Below are 20,483 nucleotides of genomic sequence, written 5' to 3'. Positions count from 1 at the left end.
ATTCAAACCATATTTGATTACGCATGCTGAAGGTCATAGGAGAATCCGTTGTACAAAATTTCAGCCATATCGGATAAGAGTTGCGCCCTCTAGGGGTTCAAGGATTATAATCGGAAGCTCATTTTATATGGGAGCTATATCAGGTTATGAACCGATTTGAACCATACTTGACATAGTTGTTGGAAGTCTACATGGAAGATTTTAGCCAATTCTTATAAGAATTGGGCTCTCCAGGGACTCAAGAAGTAAAATCGGGATATCCGTTTATATGGGAGCTATATCAACACATGGACCGATATGACCCATCTACAATCCCAACAAACCTACACTAATAGCAATTATTCAAGCGTCCAGCTTTACTCCTTCGAAATTTAGCATGCTTTCCACAGAAGGGCAGACAAACGGACGGACATGGCTAGATCGACTTAAAATGTCATGATGTTCAAGAATATATATATTGGGTTGCCCAAAAAGTAATTGCGGATTTTTTAAAAGAAAGTAAATGCATTTTTAATAAAACTTAGAATGAACTTTAATCAAATACACTTTTTTACACTTTTTTCTAAAGCAAGCTAAAAGTAACAGCTGATAATTGACAGAAGAAAGAATGCAATTACAGAGTCACAAGCTATGAAAAAATTTGTCAACGCCGACTATATGAAAAATCCGCAATTACTTTTTGGGCAACCAATACTTTATGGGGTTTTAGACGAATATTTCTAGGTGTCACAAATGGAATGACGAAATAAGTATACTTCCATATCCTATAGTAAAGAGTATAAAAAGGAATTTTGGAAATGGGACAACAAATGAAGATTTGGCAGCCCGTACAAGTTTTTGAAATGCCGAGGTGACCAACATTAGGGGGCTGACAAGAGACGCCCGGGCCGCCTAGGGCCTTGCACATGATCTCGTTAACACTTCAGCTTTAATCATTTAAAATTTCGAAGATAATTTTTTTTCGTTATAAAACGGCAGAATCTTTACTAGTCTTATTTTTGATTTTATCCCACAGTGCGTCATGGCCATTTATGTTATCGTTAATATTTCGCATTATACTTATTGGGATCAAAAGGCAAAATGTCAGCCCATATCAAAACCATCACCAATGTAATTTTTCAATTTAATCGAATTTTTAAATAACTTAACTTAGTGACTACACTGTTCCATGATTGCATTAAATATGCCACGGTGGTTTTAATTGCAACAGTTTGTGGTTTGCAAAAAAAAAATCTTTTTTTAAGGTTTTTGCCACTTTTGCCTTATATGATATTCATCCCATTTGAAATCCCCTCTTCAAAAGCCTAAGGTATGCTTGTGTAAAAACAAACAACAAAATTAATGTGAACATTTATTAATTGGAACATTGAGGCAAGTGAGGGTGATTACAATAATTACAGCTTTATTTGAACTTATCGAAGTAACAAATTACACCATTAAAAGTTTGCTTGTTGAGTAACAAAAGTGCCAACACGACTCCTTCTAAAACAACAACAGGTAATTTTTCTGTGTCCAACTTGCGATGGCAGTAAATTTATGATGAACATTTGCTTTTTATGTTTAACCATCTTCACTACGAGTACGAGGACGCCCTGTGCTCGGCTATGCTTCTGTGTCTGTCTGTCCGTCTGTCCGTCTGTCTGTGTCTACTATCTACACAATTGGGAGAGTGGTTCTTAATTTCAATGTCAAGGCCCAGCTCTCATTTATCTTAATTTCCTGCAAAAGAAACAAGCAGCCAAAACAATTAATTAACCAATAAATTTTGTGGTAGTTTCCAAATGAGCAGAACAAACGCTAACGGTGAACAAAACCCTCAAACGGAAAATGAAAAATGCATTTTACTTTCAAAATACTTCAATGCGGCCACCAACCACCCACCTTTCCCACTAACTTCTTTTGGCTGGAAAAATGAATGAATCTCTGGTTGAGGATATTTTTTTGCATCAGTTGTGCCTTTGTTGGGGAAATTACACCGCTCTCATTTTTTCATCACATACCAATACAAACTGCAAAGTTCCGCCGGTGTTGGGTTTTTTTTGAGTATAAAGGATCAAGAAACAACAAATTGCACGTTACAATAGAAGAAAAAACAATTAGTATCAATTTTAGTTTACAGCCCAACTTGTTGTGGAATTTCCAGATAGTATTTTTTTATATCCTCCACCATAGTATGGGGGTATACTTACTTCGTCATTCAGTTTGTAACTCCTTGAAATATTCCTCTAAGCCTCCATAGAGTATATATATTCTTGATCGTCATGACATTTTAAGTCGATCTAGCCATGTTCGTCTGTGTCTGTTCGTCCGTCTGTCTGTCTGTCTGTCCGTCCGTCTGTCAGTCCGTCCGTCTGTCTGTCCCTCCGTCTGTCTGTCCGTCCGTCTGTCAGTCCGTCTGTCCGTCCGTCGATCCGTCCGTCCGTCTGTCTGTCCGTCCCTCAGTACGTCTGTCCGTTCGTCTATCTGTCGAAGGCACGTTAACTTTCGAATAAGTAAGCTAGCCACTTGAAATTTTGCACAAATACTTTTTACTAGTGTAGGTCGGTTGGGATGATAAATGGGCCATTTTAGTCCATGTTTTGATATAGCTGCCATATAAACCGATCTTGGTCCTTGACTTTTTGCGTCACTAGAGGGCGCAGTTCTTATCCGATTTGGCTGAAGTTTAGCACGACGTGTTTCTTTATGATTTCCAACAACGCCAAGTATATTTTAAATCGGTCCATGTTTTGGTATAGCTGCCATAAAGGCCACCGTAGCGCAGAGGTTAGCATTTCCACCTATGACGTTGAACGCCTGGGTTTGAATCCTGACGAGACCATGGGAGAAACATTTTAGCGGCGGTTTACCCCTCTTAATGCTGGCAACATTTGTGAGGTACGTACTATGGCATGTAAAACTTCTCTCCAAAAACGTGTCGCACTGCGGCACGCCGTTCGGACTCGGCTATAAAAAGGAGGCCCCTTATCATTGAGCCTAAAAACTTGAATCGGACTGTACTCATTGGTATGTGAGAAGTTTACCCCTGTTCCTTAGTGGAATGTTCATGGGCATAATTTGCAATTTGCCACATAAACCGATCTTGAATTTTGACTTCTTGAGCCACTACAGAGCGCAATTCTTATCCGAGTCGGCTAACATTTTGCATGACGTGTTTTGTCATGACTTTCAACAACTGTGCTAAATATGGTTGAAATCGGTCCATAACCTGATATAGCTGTCATATAAACCGGTGTGGGATCTTGACTACTTGAGCCTCTAGAGGGCGCAATTATTATCCGGTTTGGCTGATATTTTGTACAACGGCTTCTCCCATGACCTTCAACATACATATCAAATATGGTTTGAAGCGGTCCCTAGCCTGATACAGCACTCATATAAACCAATCTCCCTATTTTACTTCTTGAGCCTCTAAAGGGCGCAATTATTATTCGAATTGGTTGAAATTTTACACAATGACTTCTACTATGGTCTCCAACTGTCAATACTATTATGGTCCGAATCGGAGCATAGCAATTTTACTCTTTATCCTTTATTTGCCTAAAATGAGATACCGGGAAACGAATTCGACAAATGCGATCCATGGTGGAGGGTATATAAGATACGGCCCGGCCGAACTTAACGCCTTTTTACTTGTTTTTTGGTTAAGTTGGGTTACTTTGGGGTTGATTGATTGAATAACGGCTCTGAGCGTCTTTAACTTGGCAAAGCCTAGGACAATCTTGGTGCTTCCTTTATCTCAAATGTGGACAATGGCCTTTACTTGTTGTCAACTGGAGTAGGTAGAGCCAGATAGTGAGCTAATAAGTGCCGAAAAATTCACATGTTTTGAGGTTTGAGGCGCTGAACTTGTCCTAATAGAACATAACAAAGCTCTGAAGAAACATATAAAGAGAAATCAGGCCCCCTCTAATGTTGACGACTCTATAGAGTAAATCGTACAAACTGTCGGTTGACCTAGAAAGGTAAATTTTAGGTTGATTTTACTTCTTGATCCCCTAAAGCGCATAATTCCTATGCGATTTGGCAGAAAATTTGCACAATGGCTTTCAATTTCAAAATCAAAACCCAGTATGGTCCGAACAGGTTCATAGCCTGATATAGCTCCAATAGCATAGCAATTGTTTTCCATTACCCTTTGTGTGCCTATAAAGAGACCTCGGGCAAAGAACTTGAAGAATGCGATCCATGATGGAGGGCATATAAGATTCGGTCCGGTCAAACTTAGCACGCTTTAAAAAGTTTTTCTTTTGTTACGTTGGTAGGCTGATTTAAATTTTGGCAGGCTTTTCCAATATATATCTCAAAATCGTTTCGTTTCCTAAAGTGTCTGTGTATTCAATAGGAGTATATGCAGCATTCTGTGTTATCTCCGATGTTCTTCAAAGAAGGGACGAAAATTTTATAACATCTTTTTATACCCACCGCCATAGGATGGGCGTATACTAATCTAGTCATTCCTCGAAATATTGATCTGTGACCCCATGAAGTATATAAATTCTTGATCCTCTCGACATTCTGTGTCGATCGAGCCCTGTCCGCTCATCCTTCCGTTAGTCCATCCATCCGTCCGCCCGTCCATTCATTCGTCCGTCCATCCGTCCGTACGTCCATCCGTCCGTACGTCCATCCGTCCGTACGTCCATCCGTCCGTACGTCCATCCGTCCGTACGTCCATCCGTCCGTACGTCCATCCGTCCGTACGTCCATCCGTCCGTACGTCCATCCGTCCGTACGTCCATCCGTCCGTACGTCCATCCGTCCGTACGTCCATCCGTCCGTACGTCCATCCGTCCGTACGTCCATCCGTCCGTACGTCCATCCGTCCGTACGTCCATCCGTCCGTACGTCCATCCGTCCGTACGTCCATCCGTCCGTACGTCCATCCGTCCGTACGTCCATCCGTCCGTACGTCCATCCGTCCGTACGTCCATCCGTCCGTACGTCCATCCGTCCGTCCATCCATTCGTCCGTCCATCCATCCGTCCATCCGTTCGTCTGTCCATCGGTTTATACGTCTATTCGTCCGTCCATGATCCGTCCACCCATCCGTTCGTCCATCCGTTCGTCCGTCCGACCATCCATCCGTCGGTCGAAATCACGATAGCGGTCGAACGCTTAAATCTTGCCGCTTGAAATTTTGCAAAGATAATGTTTATTAATGTAGGTCTTTGGAGATTCCAAATGGGCCATATTGGTTCAGATTTGGATATAGCTCACATATAAACCGATCTCCAGATTTAACTTCTTGAGCCATTTAAAGCCGCAATTTTGTCCGATTTAGCAGAAATTTTGCGCGTAGTATTGTGTTACGACTTCCAACAACTGTGCCAAGTACGGTCCAAATAGGCCTATAACCTGATATAGCACCCATATAAACCGATCCCCCGATTTGACATCTTGAGCCCCATGGTGCCCGATTTTACTGAAATTTTGCACGTAATATTCTGTGACGACTTCCAACAACTGCGCCAAGTACGGTCTAAATCGGTCCATAACCTGGTATAGCTCCCATATAAACCGATTTCCGGTTTGACTTCTTAAGCCTCTGGAAGTCTCAATTTTCATCTGATTTGGCTTAAATTTTGCATATAGTGTTCTCTTATAACTGTGTCAAGTAAAGTCCAAATAGGTCTATAACCTGATATAGCTCTTATATAAACCGATCTCCCGATTTGACTTCTTGAGCCCCTGGAAGCCGCAATTATTGTCAGATATGGCTGAAAGTTATCATGTGGTGTTTTGTTATGACTTCCAACAATTGTGCCTAGTATGGTCCAAATCGGAGTATAACCTGATATAGCTCCTATATAAACAGATCTCCCGATGTGACTTCTTGAGTCTTTACAAGTCGCAATTTTTGTTCAATTTGGCTGAAGTTTTGCATGCGGTCGGTCATTTGACTGGTTTGAAATATTGGTCACTTCACCGGTCGGTGAAAAAGTCGGTCATCAAAAAAAAAAAAACTGTAATTTCTCCGGTTTAGACGAACACACGTGATTTTTTTTTATACGGTGTGTGTACAACAAGAAAAACACCAAGAACAACGAATGCGCACCTAAAAAACGAACTGTCCCCAACAGAGATACATCCAACCCGGCGTTTTCACCGGTTTATTCTGTGAAAACGCAAAAGTAGACAAGCAATGGACTAAAATGACTGGTGATATGACCGATAATTTGTATTATTAGACACATTTAAGCGGGTGTATTCACCGATTTATTCCGTGAAAAGAAAAATAGGCCAAAGCAGCCACGCAATAGACTAGAATTACTGGGGTTAATTTACCCCATACTTCCTGCAGGGCCATGGGCTTGGAAATATTACGTACTCTAGTACATATGCCCAAAACTGATCTTTTCACCTTGAGCAAGACTTTCTGCTTCAAATTGCATTGAAAAATTTTATAGTCTATGTGGCTATCCTCTTATGACTTCCAGTTATATTGTTTTTGCTATTGCCTTGAAACCGAAAACGTCCAAAGAATTTTACAATGCGATTCACGATGGAGTGAAAAAGATTAGGACTCTATAAAACAAAAATGTTAAAATAGCCATGTCTAAAAAACAAATTTTATAATATTTCTTTTCTAGAAGCGTGTCAAACATGCATCTTGACCTTCATTTCCACATTTTAATTTTTTAAGGCAATATTTTATTAAGGCTAAATCCTTTAATATTTTGTTTGCCTTAACATATACCTCAAAACATACCTATCAACGTTTTTGTTATGAAAAATTAAAAAGAAAATACGAAAATGACTTAACAACAACAAAATAAATAAAAACAAAACTTATTTAAAAATGTTTACAACTCTCTGTGTATTGTTCCCTCTCTCTTTCTCTCTCCATCTTTTCAGAGTCGCTTGTTAGAAGATGCATCCCTTCTATGCAATTCATGGTCAGCACGCCAAAATGTAAGTGAAGTCAACAGACACAACAAAACTTCTTTCTTTCTCCTCAACTCAACTCTTGTTCTCAGCCGCATACACACATACGCACACGTGCACCTGACAAATTGCCAAAGCATCATCATGCTTGCTTGCTAGATGTGCTGAGTGGGTGGCTGTGTGTGTGTGTGTATGTGTGAATGGCGATTCAAAATTTCCGAGATTGTGTTTTTTTTGTTATTGTTTGCTGTTACGGCAGAGCAACAAAAAAAGAAGAAGAAGAAAAACTAAATTAAACATTTATGATTTATAAGCACACCGATGTGCAGCATACTTTTGAGATGTGGCACACATACACCTGCACGCAAGCCATGTGTAAGCTTGTGCATATACCCAAACGAGCGTGATAAGTGTACATCTCCATTCACACGCATTGGTTGCTTGGTATCTATACGGGGAAAAAACGCTTGCAAGGATGTGTGTGGACTGTAATCATGTCCTCTACGTATCCAATGTTTCATTTGCATAGATACATACACCACACACACATACACATATGTACATATTTTCATATGAATATGTGGCCATGTGTGTTAAATATGCAAATACTTGATAAAAATACAACCAACCATTTTTTGTTTGGCGTTTTTGTTTATTCCGCTGTTGCTGCTTTTGTTGTTGATATTTTATTGTTTACTTTCGTAATACCAGGAATTATTGCCCATACAAATGACGAATTTTAAAATATCACTACGAAAGTAAAAGTGTGAATATTCTTCTTATATCGAATCACATTTCAAATTTCCGGCACAATGTCCTTTGACCATGACCAGATGCATCATTTTACTTAAGTGCACAAGGAAATAAATTTAAATATTTTAATACTTGCTGGATGAACTTTTTATTTCTTTTTTGAGACAAGCTTTTGGTAATTTTGAAATGACCCACTATGCTGTGAGAAATTACTTTCTGTTGCAACATGTCATATACACACAGATAAGGGAGATAGTCTCAGATCAAACGATAGTTTGTTTGGAACATCAATTTATTTTAGGAGTCTCAAAGGTTCTCGAACGTTTAATTGTTACATTATTGTCTATATAGGGTTATCCAAATGGCCACCACGAACACGCTTGCAAAACTATTCCGGGAGATTCAAAATAACACCTCTTGTTGGAAAAATCTAGAATAACCCTAGGGGAAAGGGGACAGGTCCCAAACCTGCAACGGGATAGGTCCTTTGGTGATAGGGACCGATTCCAGTTCTCGTCCCCTTACATTGAAAAAACCTATCACCTTTATAAAGGATTGTCGCTCGAGGTGACAAATTGCCACCATTCTAACGCCGTAGGATAGGTCCTGGGACAGTTCGAAAAGGATGAGTATACTTTGTAAGTATTTTTAAGGGAGCTAACATGCAACTTTAAACAATAAGTAAGCGACATTTTAAAAAATAATTAAGAGTTATGACATAGAAACTTTTCATTTCCTGTTTGATAAGTCCTGTGACATGTAACTAATTCTCCAGTTTAGGACCGGTATATTTGGGGCAATTGACTATACATTTCCCGTAGGAAAAATTTTATTGATTCCTCTGTTTTAAATTAATGATTTTCATTGTGGAAGTCAGGTTGAAAAACTCTTATAAAGAAAATAGACATCAACATTTTGTAAAAATTCGACTTTTTTGCGATTTTGAACATGTTTTTTTCCAATTTAAACATAAACATGTAAAAGCGTGCTCAGTTCGGCCGGGCCGAATCTTATATACCCTCCACCATGGATCGCATTTGTCAAGTTCTTTGAATGACATTTTCAATTAGAAAAACACTAGTCATAGAAAAACACCACTACCAATATTTCAGGTAAATCGAGCAATAATTGCGACCTCCAGAGGCTTAAGAAGTCAAACTGGGAGATCGGTTTATATGGCAGCTATATCAGGTTATACGCCGATTTAGACCATACTTGAAACGACATATGCAAAATTTCAACCATATTAGATAAGAATTGCGTCCTCCAGAACCCCAAGAAGTTTAATTGGGAGATCGGTTTATACGGCGGCTATATCAGGATATCGACTGATTTAGACCATACTTGACACAGTTGTTGGTAGTTAAAACAAAACACTTCAGGCCGCTTCAAATTTTGCACAGATACTTAATATTGATGTATTGTAGGTCGTTGCGGATTGCAAATGGGCCATATCGGTTCAGATAGCTCCCATATAAACCGATATCCCGATTTGACTTCTTAAGCCCTTACAAGCCACAAATTTTGTCCGATTTGGAATGTATGTAGAATAAAATTATGCCCTTCAACTAAATTTATTTTGTATCAATTTTTAACAGAATCCATGGGGGTTGGTAGCCAGGATTCGGCACGGCCAAACTTAGTACGCTTTTACTTGTTGTAATTGAATTTAAGCTTGAAATTGTCGATAGTACCTAGAGGACTTTCAACTAGTGTTACTCTGAATGTTAAAACTCAAGTAGGACATCACATTTTATTGCCCATATGAATCGACGAACTTTTATTTTTTAGCACTTCCTCTATAAAACCCCAAAAGAAACACAAAATTATCTCTATTCTATGCGATTTTATGTATTCGGCTTTATCAAAGACCATTTTGCAAAAATGGTGTTAAACATGAAAACAGACCACCCTCACTCAATCGAACTCTATATATTCTTAATTCCATCTAGACGTTGCTGAATTCGGTGCAAAAATCTCTATTTGTAAAATGTACCCTTATATGGGAGCTACTATAAAATATTGTTCGATTCGTCCATTGATTCGAATATACTTTTAAAACGTCGAGAAAATGTCGCTTGCTTATTTTAGACAAATATCTCTGGGCAGCTTTTTTCTCAGTGCAGCTTTCTTTCGACTATTCGGCTTCAAAATCGATTATTCGACTTTTTTACACAAAAAGTCGACTAACCTAACCTACGTGGCAAACAAAGTTATAATACCCTGTACCACAGTGGTGCTGTAGGGTATAAAAACATATATCCTATGTCCAAATTGCGTACTTTAAACATCAGGGCATGTTAGAGTTTCCTCATACTGTCTGTCAGAAATGTGTTACGGTTATGGTTCCATGGTGAAAATATGTCATAAAGTTTGGAGCACCCATGATTTGACGAAAACTTCTGACACAGCGTCAACCATTTAAAATAATATCTCTGTAAAATTTATTGGACATGGGTGAGTATGATTACTTTTCTATAATTATACCCAAATATGTCATACATCATACGCCACCTTGGTCACTCATTGTCCATCTAAAAATACTTGGCAAAAAATTATTTGCAAAAAAAAAAAATCGCTAAAATATTCGTGCTAGGGACTTTTATCACTGAATAAAAATAAAATCATTGTGTAATATTTCAGTCCATTCGGATAAGAATTGCCCCTTGTAGGTGCTCAAGCAAAATCGGAAGATCGGTTTATATGGGAGCTGTATCAAGCTATAGATCGATTCAGACCATATTGGACACGTATGTTGAAGGTCATGGGAGAAGCCGTCGTACAAAAGACCTAAGATCGGTTCATATGGCTGCGATATCAGGTTATGAACCGATGTAAACCATACTTAACACAGTTGTTGGAAGTGATACCAAACCACCACGTGCAAAAAATAACATTTCAGTCAAATCGGATAAGAATTGCGCCCGCTAGAGGCTCAAGAACCAAGATCGGTTTATATGGCAGCTATATCAGGTTATGAACCGATGGAAGTGATACCAAAACACCAAGTGCATAATTTCAGCCAAATCGGATAAGAATTGCGCCCTCTAGCGGCTAAAGAAGTCAAGACCCACGATCGGTTTATATGACAGCTATATCGAAACATGAACCGATTTGGCCCATTTACAATCCCAACCGACCTACATTAATAAGAAGTGTTTGTGCAAAATGTCAAGCACCTAGCTTTACCCCTTCGAATGTTAGCGTGCTTTCGACGGACGAACATGGCTAGATAAACTTAAAATGTCATGACTATCAAGAATATATGTACTTCTTAGACGCATATTTCGAGATGTTACAAACATAATGACGAAATTAATAAACCCCAATCCTATGGTGGAGGGTATAAAAATATTCAAAAGTTACTAAACCATATTGCGTTCCTGAAGACGGAGATCCGGGCGATCACGGAATACGTGAGGTAGTGTAGTGTTAACGCGAGAAAGTCAAGTGTTAACATCTTTACGCACAGTTAACTGGCCATCAAAGCAATAACAACCAAGACGGTAAGGTCACGAACAGTCTTTGAGTGTGACAAGGAGATTAACGCCTTCTCCGAGGATGGCACGATCCGCATCGTTTCGGTGCTGGGCTATACCGGACTAAGACGATTTGGCAGTGAAGGCCAAAAGACTGCCGTCAATAAACATTGTTAACCCTAAGCCTTTCGGGTCGATGCAATCCGAGTTAAGGGTTTGGGCGACGAACAGATGTAGCACTGTTAAACGTTTGGTAGGACGACGAAAGTCCTATGGGGAGATGCGGATCGTGAGAAGACGAGGCTATTACTGAAAGAAAGTAGAAAGGAGGTCAATTTAGCTTACCTATCCTAACGGATGCAAAATCGGTGCGGCAAGGGATATCATGTGGGTAAGATGATGAGACATTGGACCATTTCCTATTTCATTGGCCGACTTTCGCGATTCAATTGTGCTAAGTATGGTTCAAATCGGTTCATAACCTGATATAGCTCCCATATAAACCGATCTTGGGTCTTGACTTCTTCAGCTTTTAGAGGGCGCAATTCTTACCCGATTTGGCTGTAATTGTTGCACGTGGTGTTTTGTTATCACTTCCAACAACTGTGCGAAATATGGTTCAAATCGGTTCATTACTTGGTATACCTGCCATATAAACCTATCCTGGATCATGACATCTTGAGCAGCTTGAGGGCGCAATTCTCATCCGATTTGGCTGAAATTTTGCATGAAGTGTTTTGTTATGACTTCCGACAACTGTATTTAGTATGGCGCAAATCGGTACATAACCTGATATAGCTGCCATATAACCGTTCTGGGATCTTGACTTTTTGAGCCTTTAGAGGGCGCAATTCTCATAAGATTTGGCTGAACATTTGTACTACGGCTTCACCCATGATCTCCAACATACGCATCCAATATGGTCTAAATCGATCTATAGCTTGATACAGCTCCCATATAAACCGATCTTTCGATTGCTTCTTGAGCGCCTACAAGGCGCAATTCTTATCGGAATGGAATGACTTCAATGACAATGACTTCTACAATGTTCAGCATTCAACTCATTTATGGTCCGAATCGGAATAAAACTTGATATAGCTCCAATAGCATATCAATTTTTATTCATTATTCTTTGTTTGTCTAAAAAAGAGAGAGACCGCGCAAAGAACTCGATAAGTGCGATCCATGGTGGAGGATATATAAGATTCGGCCCGACCGAACTAAGCACGCTCTTTCTAGTTTTTCAATAATTTCTTTATATTTAGAAGACAAATTGGAACAGCTCCTTTGACAAGAGTTATGATATAAGTGTCCTTAACCCACTGAGAAGAAAAGTTAGATTTAGTGCCATCAAAACTGAACGAAGTAGTGTTTAAAATAACAGAATTTAGAAAAAGATGTGAAAAAAGAACTTGGCCATTTTCCATAATACATTTGTTAAAAATAATTTCACACCAACAGAATTTTCCTCTAACATCTCTAACTAAATGCGACCTATGATTATTAATTTATTTTTATTACAGGGCGATATATTTGCTGGAATCAATGATGGCATACTCAGCAGAGCGGAAGCGCTGTCTGCGATAGACATAGGAAAGCATCAAGCGTCTCATGTACATCCCTCGCAAATGACCTCCCAAATGAAGCATGATGTAATGTATCATCATCACAGTATGGGAGGTCCTCCGCAAAGGCCACTGCAGGTAAGATTGCATTAACCTAGCAAATTAATTTGAAAAATTGAGTCATGCAACCAAGCAGTTCTCTCATTCATACACGCTCACTCACACACACACACACACACTCACACTTAATGCTCTTCTACTGCTTATTATAATGTTTAATTTGGATACAAGCAGAGGGTGTGAGTGGGATCTCTGTACCAATTTCAACTAGTCAACAAACCAATTGGGGCAATGTGTCTGTCTGCCATTCACAGAAGTCATTTTTTATTTATTACTCCTCTGTCTGCAATGTGGCATAAAACTGAAGTATTTATACTCATACCACCTGTCCTGTGTTAGTATGTGTGCGTGTGGGCAACATCATACGCCAAACACCAAATAGCATATATACCTCTGTTTTTTTCTTTTCTTGGGCAAACAGAAGGAGCTGGAGGGTGTTAGTGTGTCTGTGTGTGTGTATGTGTGGGAGAGTATTTTATTTATATGGCAACATTAATGAGAAAAATATATGCAAGAAATACCCAAGAGCTGATACTGAATTAAATTCTTTTCGGATAACATTGTGCATGGAAGGCCAAAAACGATACCAACATTTGTCTACCTTGTCCTTGGGGAATTTGGTGTTGGCGTTGTTGTAGTTTAAATGTTCACCAGCCATATTAGAGATTTCTTTTTTTTTAGTAGTGGAAACAAGTGTCTTTTTTTTTTGGGTTCAAAACTCTAAAAATTTATTCTGGACACATAAAATATTTTTGCATTTTAATTGAATCATAACAAATGCTGTGATATCCTAGGGGAACCTAGGCTTTCAGTGTCAAACTTACATTAAATTGTATTAAAATGAATTTTTTTCAGTGCTAAGCCTGATAAATAAAGTCATTAAATTGTATTTCAAAATCTGGCAGGTTAAATTAGAGCTTAAAGAAAGAGACCAAACGCTCTTGAAAAAAAAAGGAAAACATTTTCATGAAATTTTCTCTAAAGACAAAATTTTCATGAAATTTTCTCCAAAAACAAAATTTCCATGAAATTTTCTCTAAAGACAAAATTTCCATAAAATTTTCTCTAAAGACAAAATTTCCATGAAATTTTCTCTAAAGACAAAATTTCCATGAAATTTTCTCTAAAGACAAAATTTCCATGAAATTTTCTCTAAAAACAAAATTTCCATGAAATTTTCTCTAAAGACAAAATTTCCATGAAATTTTCTCTAAAGACAAAATTTCCATGAAATTTTATCTAAAGACAAAATTTCCATGAAATTTTATCTAAAGACAAAATTTCCATGAAATTTTCTCTAAAGACAAAATTTTCATGAAATTTTCTCTAAAGACAAAATTTCCATGAAATTTTCTCTAAAGACAAAATTTCCATGAAATTTTCTCTAAAGACAAAATTTCCATGAAATTTTCTCTAAAGACAAAATTTCCATGAAATTTTCTCTAAAGACAAAATTTCCATGAAATTTTCTCTAAAGACAAAATTTCCATGAAATTTTCTCTAAAGACAAAATTTCCATGAAATTTTCTCTGAAGACAAAATTTCCTTGAAATATTCTCTAAAGACAAAATTTTTACGAAATTTTCTCTAAAGACCAAATTTCCATAAATATTTCTCTCAGGACAGGAAATTGAACTTCAAATCCAACATTTTGGAAAGGGCAAGAAAGGCAACTCTTGCCCTATACACCTGCAAGAGAGACATTGGCAAAAGTTGGGAGTTTAGACCTCGTGTCATGCATTGGGTATTTACTGCAGTTGTCAGACCTATAATGCTACATGGTGTTGTGGTCTGGTGGACGGCGCTTCAAAAATCCACCTACTGCTCAATGCAAAGGATGGCATGTTTGTGCATCACAGCCGCACTGAGGACGACACCATCTGATGCACTGAATTTAATCTTATGCCTCTGGAAATTGTGGCAAGACAAATTGCAGCGACCACTGCCGTGGGGTACTGTACCACTATTCCTGATAGAACCGATTGGAACTACAATATCCCTGGTAACAGAAGTTACATAGACTTCTATAGGAATGGTTCCAAACTAAATGCCCAGGTGGGCTTTGGGGTGTACTCTAAAGATCTAGAACTGGTCATATCGAAAAGGTTACCCGTCTACTGCAGTGTGTATCAAGCGGAGATCCCTGCAATTAAGGAAGTGGTGAAATGGCTAAGATATAATGTCATTACGACGATTGGATCTTCTCAGACAGCCAGGCAGCCATTAAATCCATAGAGAACGTATTTCTGAACACATTTCTGATGGCTGAACATTTCAAAATTCAGCTGTTCTGGGTGCCAGGCCACAGAGATAGCCCCGGGAATTGTAACGGGACAAGCTTGCGAGACTATGAGCTACCCTACACATTCCAGATATACTGGAATATGTGGGTATGCCTCTAGCGACATGTAAGCTAAGTTTTCAGGATCAGACCCGAAGGGCAACGAATAAGAGATGGTCACAAAGAGGGTACTATGAGCATTCCAAAATAATGTGGCCTAATCTAGACTTGAAGAGGTCCACCGCTTTTCTGTCACTGGCTAGAACAGACGTCTCAGTCATTGTGTTCGCCATGACAGGTCACTGTCTAATCGGAAAACATGCTCACAGACTGAAGGTTGCCAGTAGCGACTTTTGCAGAAGCTGTGATGATATCGAGGAAGAAGAGACTATTGAACAGCTTCTGGGTGTGTGTCCCACACTGGCAGTCAGAAGAAGTTCCACTTTAGGTTCTCATCTCTTTGAGAACCTGTCTGATTTAGCGGATTTGAACAATCGCAAGTTATTGGTCTTTTTATAGCGATGTGGATGGTTCAACGGTGGGAACTGTGGTCCTGTGGTCGCACAATGGACGAAAATGTCTAAGTGAGTCTGATGGGAGACTGTCACTTAAATCTAGCCTAACCTTCTCTGAGGACAAAATTTCCTTGAAATGTTTTCAGTAGTTCGACAAATGACACGTTCGACGACTAATTTGCTCCCCATGTTGGAGCCATACCTGACGTATTCGTCTGCCATCTCGTTTCTCGCAATACCATCGTGTCCGGGAACCCAAGTTAGTGCTATGTGGTGAGCCCGGTGACTATTCAGGGATTCCAAATACTCCGCCACAAATTCCGATCTCACTGTTCTCGAACACAAGGGCTGCCAAAATGTTACCCTAAAAATATAAAGTTTTTGAGACGGCCCTTTTTATAATTTCTTTTACGGCTATCGTTTTGGCGGAGACCTCTGTCTGAAAGATCGTCGAACAATCTCAACGACATATCGATTATGAGTGTCTCGGAATATACCCCCAATTCGATACCTGACTCCATCTTAGCGCCATATGTGAATATCGTGGTCTGCTTCTCTTAAAACAAAACACTCGCCTGCCACTTCGCCCTCGGACGAAAGCGGAATGAAAAACCAAGTAAAAGCGTGCTAAGTTCGGCCGTACCGAATCTTAAGAACCCACCACCAAGGATTTTGCAAAAAATTTATACAAAATAAATGTAGTTGAAGGGCATAATTTTATTCTACATACCAAACTTTTGTCAAATCAGCAAAAATTAAAGCTTCTAATAATCGAAAAAGAATACATGGGACCAATATCAGGCTATAGACAGATTTGGACCGTATTTGGCACAGTTTTTGCAAATCGTACCAGAACACCGCATGTAAATTTTCAGCCAAATCGACTCAAGAAGTCAAACCGGGAGATCGGTTTATATGGGAGCTATATCAGGTTAAAGACCAATTTGGACCGTACTTGACACAGTTGTTGGAAGTCATAACGGAGCACCACATCCAAAATTTCAGCCTGATCAGATAAAAATTGCGGCTTCCAGGGGCCCTGGAAATCAAATCGGAAGATCGGTTTATATGGGAGTTATATCAGGCTATAGGCCGATTCAGAATGTACTAAGCAATGTTGTTGGTCAGCTAAATAGGACCAAAATTGCGTCTTCCAGAGACTGAAGAAGTCAAATCGAGAGATCGGTTTATATGGGAGCTATATCTAAATCTGAACCGATATGGCCCATTTGCAATCCCCAACGACCTACATCAAAAGTAAGTGTCTGTGCAAAATTTCAAGCGACAAGCTTTACGCGTTCGACCTCTATCGTGATTTCGACAGACGGACGGACGGACATGGCTCGGCTTCGACTCGAAACATCGAGACGATCAAGAATATGTACACTTTATGGGGTCTTAGACGAATATTTCGAGGTGTTACAAAGGGATTGACTAGATTAGTAAACCCCCATCCTATGGTGGTGAATATAACAAAAACTTGTGCTCATTAGCAAGGGTCAGGGGTAAACCTGTAACCACACCCTCAGTGTTAGGTTAGACTCGGACTGTACTAAGCAATGTTGTTGGTCAGCTAAATGGGACCAAAATTGCGTCTTCCAGAGGTTGAAAAAGTCAAATCGGGAGATCGGTTTATATGGGAGCTATATCTAAATCTGAACCGATATGGCCCATTTGCAATCCCCAACAACCTACATCAATAGTAAGTGTCTGTACAAAATTTCAAGCGGCTAGCTTTACGCGTTCGACCTCTATTGCGATTTCGACAGACGGACGGATATACATATCAAGAATATGTATACTTTATGGGGTCTTAGGCGAATATTTGGCGGTGTTACAAACGGATTGACTAGATTAGTAAACCCCCATCCTATGGTGGTGCTCATTAGTAAGGGTCAAGGGTAATCCTGTACCCAAACCCTCAGTATTAGGTTAGATTAGAAAGAGTGGCAATTCTTTACTTAGACAATTTTAAGTCCAATGTGATACCACTGTAGCGACAGATCAAAGCCTTTGGGGGCAATCGAACCCAGGACTCCCCTTTTGGCAATCTGAGCACGCTATCAACTCGCCTACCTTGGGGCCTTACCCTCAATGGTAATAATGTTGGGAATTATTAACAACATTATCACTCATGTCAATTTATCCTTCATTTTCAATATTCTGGAGTGTTTTTAATAACGTCATGGGAAACATGAAATTGCAGAAATTCAGCAATGACTCGCATATCATCTCGACTATGCCACAACATGGAAACTTATCACAACTGCTTTGTAATTGGATGAATTGTCACAAAAGGCAAACAAAGGTACAAATATAGCACAAGCCACTTTTACGCCCACTGCTATCTCCAAAACTTCTTTCCCGGCTGATACGACAATCATAATTTGAAACAAGAAAATAGTTGAGCATCATCATCATTATGCTTATCAAGCAGCAGTAGCAGCGTGTCCATCAACCACTTGAAATAATTTCCAGACGACACCTTGCACAATGCCAATGCAAGTGTGGGAGCGTGTTTTTGTCGTGTACAAGAGGCGTGTAAACACCCACACACTCCGATTTCTGGTAACTCATGAAATGGTTTTTCCATGGCCCATGGTCGTCTTCAGAATGTGAAACTGGTTATGCAGTACGAAATTTGATTATAATCAAGCAGCAAACCAATAACTTAAGCAAACGCTTTAGGCGATGAACCCCTTGCTTTGGAAAAACGTACAAATGGTAACAATTGCCACTCGACTCCACTCCACTTGTCGACTCAAATATCAGACAGGTATGGTAGGCATACCAATAACAACAACAACAACAGCAGCAGCAACAAGAACAAGTATCCGTGTAACGACAATACAATTAACGACACGATTCCTGATGTACTTACTTACCTGGCGTACGACCGTCACGTGTCCATTTCCCAGGAGGAAAACCACCATGTTTAGTAACACTCGCAGCAGTAGGCCTGTATGTATGTGTGTGTGTGTACACATTTTTATTACTTTAATTGTATTAAAAAAATCGAAAGCCAAACGAAAATTCATTCTCGTTATTAGCCAAACTGTCAAAAATTCAATTAAAATAACAATAAAATCAACGAGAAATAGGCAGAGAGCGGCTCACCAACACCAACACCACCACCACAATCAGCACTTTATCGAATGAAAGAGAGCTGTAAGTGTATGGTGGTAGTTTGTGTCTAGCAGTCAGTTGGGTGTTGTTGGGTGGCATTATGCTACAATTACCAGCAACGAAAACAACAACTGTAATAATTAGACAAACAACAACGACAACAGCAATACCACTTTCAAATTATAATTACTGTAATGAAGGAGTTAAGACGGATATGATGAGCCTGCCATTCTAACTGAGTGATGGGAATGCAAGCTACTCTTCAACCCTTTCACTATTTCTCTGCCCCAACTCACTCCCTTTCGTTTCTCTATCATCATCGTCGTATCATCTCCTGCCTACACTCAAGCTCAAAAATATCATTAACCGTGATTATAGAAATTATGATTTGTTGTAATCATAAAAATATGCTACATTTTGTTCGAGTGGAGAAATGACGATATTGCCAACTGGTTCTTGATATCCAGAGAAGCTAAATTAAGGATATTGAAACCGTAGCAAACGGGAACTGTTGGGTGTGTTTGTTTGGTTAAAAAAAAATGCTGTATCAATTTTCGTGAAATTTGCACAGATTGTGTAGAATGGTCCACCCGATGATAAAAAATGCTCTTTTTTGGACAACTGAAAGGGGCGAAAGGGAGAATAATTAATGGGGAACAAACAAAGTTGCATATGCCGTTGAAATCTACGAGTATTATATTGGGTTGCCCAAAAAGTAATTGCGGATTTTTCATATAGTCGGCTTTGACAAATTTTTTCACAGCTTGTGACTCTGTAAATGCATTCTTTCTTCTGTCAGTTATCAGCTGTTACTTTTAGCTTGCTTTAGAAAAAAAGTGTAAAAAAGGTATATTTGATTAAAATTCATTCTAAGTTCTATTAAAAATGCATTTACTTTCTTTTAAAAAATCCGCAATTACTTTTTGGGCAACCCTATATAACAAGTAAAAATACATTAGGGCCGAACTTTGGATACCCACCACCTCGAGTATATATGTAAGCTACCTTTCGTCACAATCCGGTGACGGTATGGGAGCTATAGCTAGTTATGAACCGAATTGGACAGTACTTGGCGCAGTTGTTGTGAGTCATAGCAGAAGACTATATGCAAAACTTCAGCCAAATCGGATAAAAATCGCCGCTTGTAAGGACTCAAGAAGTCAAATCTGAAGATCGATTTGTATGGGAGCTATATCAGGTTATATGCCGATTTGGATCGTACTTCGCACAGTTGTTGCGAGTCATAAAAGAATACTATGAGCAAAATTTCAGCCAAATTGGTAGAAAATTAAGGCTTCCATGGGCTCAAGAATTTAAAATCGAGAGATCGGTTTATATGTTAGCGATATCAGGTTCTTGACCGATTTGAACCGCTCTTTTTCAGCCAAATCGGACAAAAATTGTGGCTTCCATGGGTTCAAGAAGTCAAAGCGGGAGATCGGTTTTTATGGGAGCTATGTCAGGTTATAAGCTGATTTGGACCGTACTTAGCTCTGTTGTTGTGAGTCTTAACAGAATACTATGTGCAAAATTTCAGCCAAATCGGAAGAAAATTGAAGCTTCGAGGGGCTCAAGAAGTCAAATCGGGTGATCGGTTTTTATGGGAGCTATATCAGGTTCTTGACCGATTTTGACCGAACTTGGCACAATTGTTGAAAGTCATAACAAAACACTACATGTAAAATTTCAGCCAAATCGATCAACAATTGTCGCGTCCATGGGCTCAAGAAGTCAAAGCGGGAGATCGATATATATG

At 39.2% G+C, this 20,483-nt stretch overlaps 1 protein-coding gene across 6 annotated transcripts in view; it reads left to right on the top strand.

Moving 5' to 3' along the window:
* Positions 1-20,483, top strand: part of LOC106084536 (inhibitory POU protein) — a 108,243-nt gene that overhangs the window by 24,995 nt on the left and 62,765 nt on the right. For 4 of the 6 annotated variants that reach the window (XM_013248283.2, XM_013248279.2, XM_013248277.2 and 1 more), the window contains exons 2-3: positions 6,859-6,915; positions 12,644-12,823. In XM_013248283.2, the coding sequence (XP_013103737.1) occupies positions 6,859-6,915; positions 12,644-12,823 (237 nt within the window). The remainder of the gene's footprint in view (positions 1-6,858; positions 6,916-12,643; positions 12,824-20,483) is intronic. The other 2 variants (XM_013248281.2, XM_013248280.2) reach the window with 1 other exon arrangement.

This window comes from Stomoxys calcitrans, chromosome 4 (genome assembly GCF_963082655.1).
Source record: "Stomoxys calcitrans chromosome 4, idStoCalc2.1, whole genome shotgun sequence".
NCBI classification, from domain to species: Eukaryota; Metazoa; Arthropoda; class Insecta; order Diptera; family Muscidae; genus Stomoxys; species Stomoxys calcitrans.
This window is presented reverse-complemented; position numbering and strand designations above follow the sequence as displayed.